Source organism: Antrostomus carolinensis, unplaced genomic scaffold (genome assembly GCF_000700745.2).
Source record: "Antrostomus carolinensis isolate BGI_N321 unplaced genomic scaffold, ASM70074v2 scaffold32529, whole genome shotgun sequence".
Taxonomy (NCBI): Eukaryota; Metazoa; Chordata; class Aves; order Caprimulgiformes; family Caprimulgidae; genus Antrostomus; species Antrostomus carolinensis.
This window is the reverse complement of record NW_010338435.1, coordinates 58,561-59,584: the sequence shown is the minus strand read 5'-3', so window position 1 is coordinate 59,584 and position 1,024 is coordinate 58,561. Positions and strand designations below refer to the sequence as shown.

The 1,024-nt window shown below is 50.6% G+C and overlaps 1 protein-coding gene across 1 annotated transcript in view; it reads right to left on the bottom strand.

Moving 5' to 3' along the window:
* Nucleotides 1-462: 462 nt before the first annotated feature.
* Nucleotides 463-1,024, bottom strand: part of RBM6 (RNA binding motif protein 6) — a 54,428-nt gene continuing 53,866 nt past the window's right edge. Inside the window, exon 22 of the mRNA XM_010175523.1 lies at nt 463-752. Coding sequence (XP_010173825.1) covers nt 627-752 — 126 coding nt within the window. The 3' untranslated portion in view covers nt 463-626. The remainder of the gene's footprint in view (nt 753-1,024) is intronic.

The window sequence follows — 1,024 nt, the reverse complement described above, 5'->3', positions numbered from 1 at the left end:
AGCACAGCCATGTCCCCACAAGGGTCCCCAACACTACTGCCACCAGAGCCAGCCCTCCCCATGCTCTGTGGGAAGGGGAGGGCTCTGCCCTGGTTGGGAAGCCCAGATGACACCCAGTGTTAGTTAAACCACTTTTAGCCATTAAGCTCTTGCTATTAATTGAGCCCAGTTGGCCTCGCTAACAGCCAGGATGAATCCCACACAGGTCCTGAACTTCTCCCAGGCATCAGGTCCATCCTCTGCTCCCAGCTCACATCCTGACCCACGAGTACACAGCAACAGAAGCATCTGTCCCTGAGCTGGCAGGGAACACACTGCAGGACAGTGACCAAACCTGTCCCAGCCCCACTGACACAGCCACAAGCCCCAGGGGCCTCATCAGAGAGAAAAAAAAACATGATGGGAATCTTCCAAAACATTCCATGCTTTTAAAACATGCCATTTTAGGCAAGAGACAAGCACTGACAAATTTTCAGTTTTATTAAAAAAAATCCTAGCAGAAAAACCAGTAAAAAAAAAAAAAAAAAAAAAAAAAGAGAAAAAAAAAAAAAAGACCAAACCCCCAAGAGAACATGACACAGAGAGAAAGAGACAGAGAAAGAAAGGCTTGGAGTTTTCTCCACCATTCACTCAAGTTCCTTATAGCGGGCAAACATGACTCTCCGGACGGCATCGCGGTAGGTCTCGTTGGACTGTCGCTTGCTGGGCTTCCCCTGGGCCCCCAGGCCAGGGCCCTTCTTCCGATTTTCTGCCTGAAAACAGACACAGCTTGTGTTACTGATTTCTCCTCTTTGCTGACTGTCCATAAAGAAAAAGCTTCCCCCAGGCTCCTTTGGGACAGCTGACTGCTCCCGTGTGGATTCGGGAGAGGAGGAACAGCAAGTGCACTGTGTTCCTCCAAAAGCTGTTGAGGAAACCTACCACCCCTTGGCAGGCAAAAAACCCCAGCCAGTAAATGCCCGGTGAGAATCAAACCCCAGGGACAGGCTGAGGAGACCAACACCAGCATACGGCGGGGTGGGGG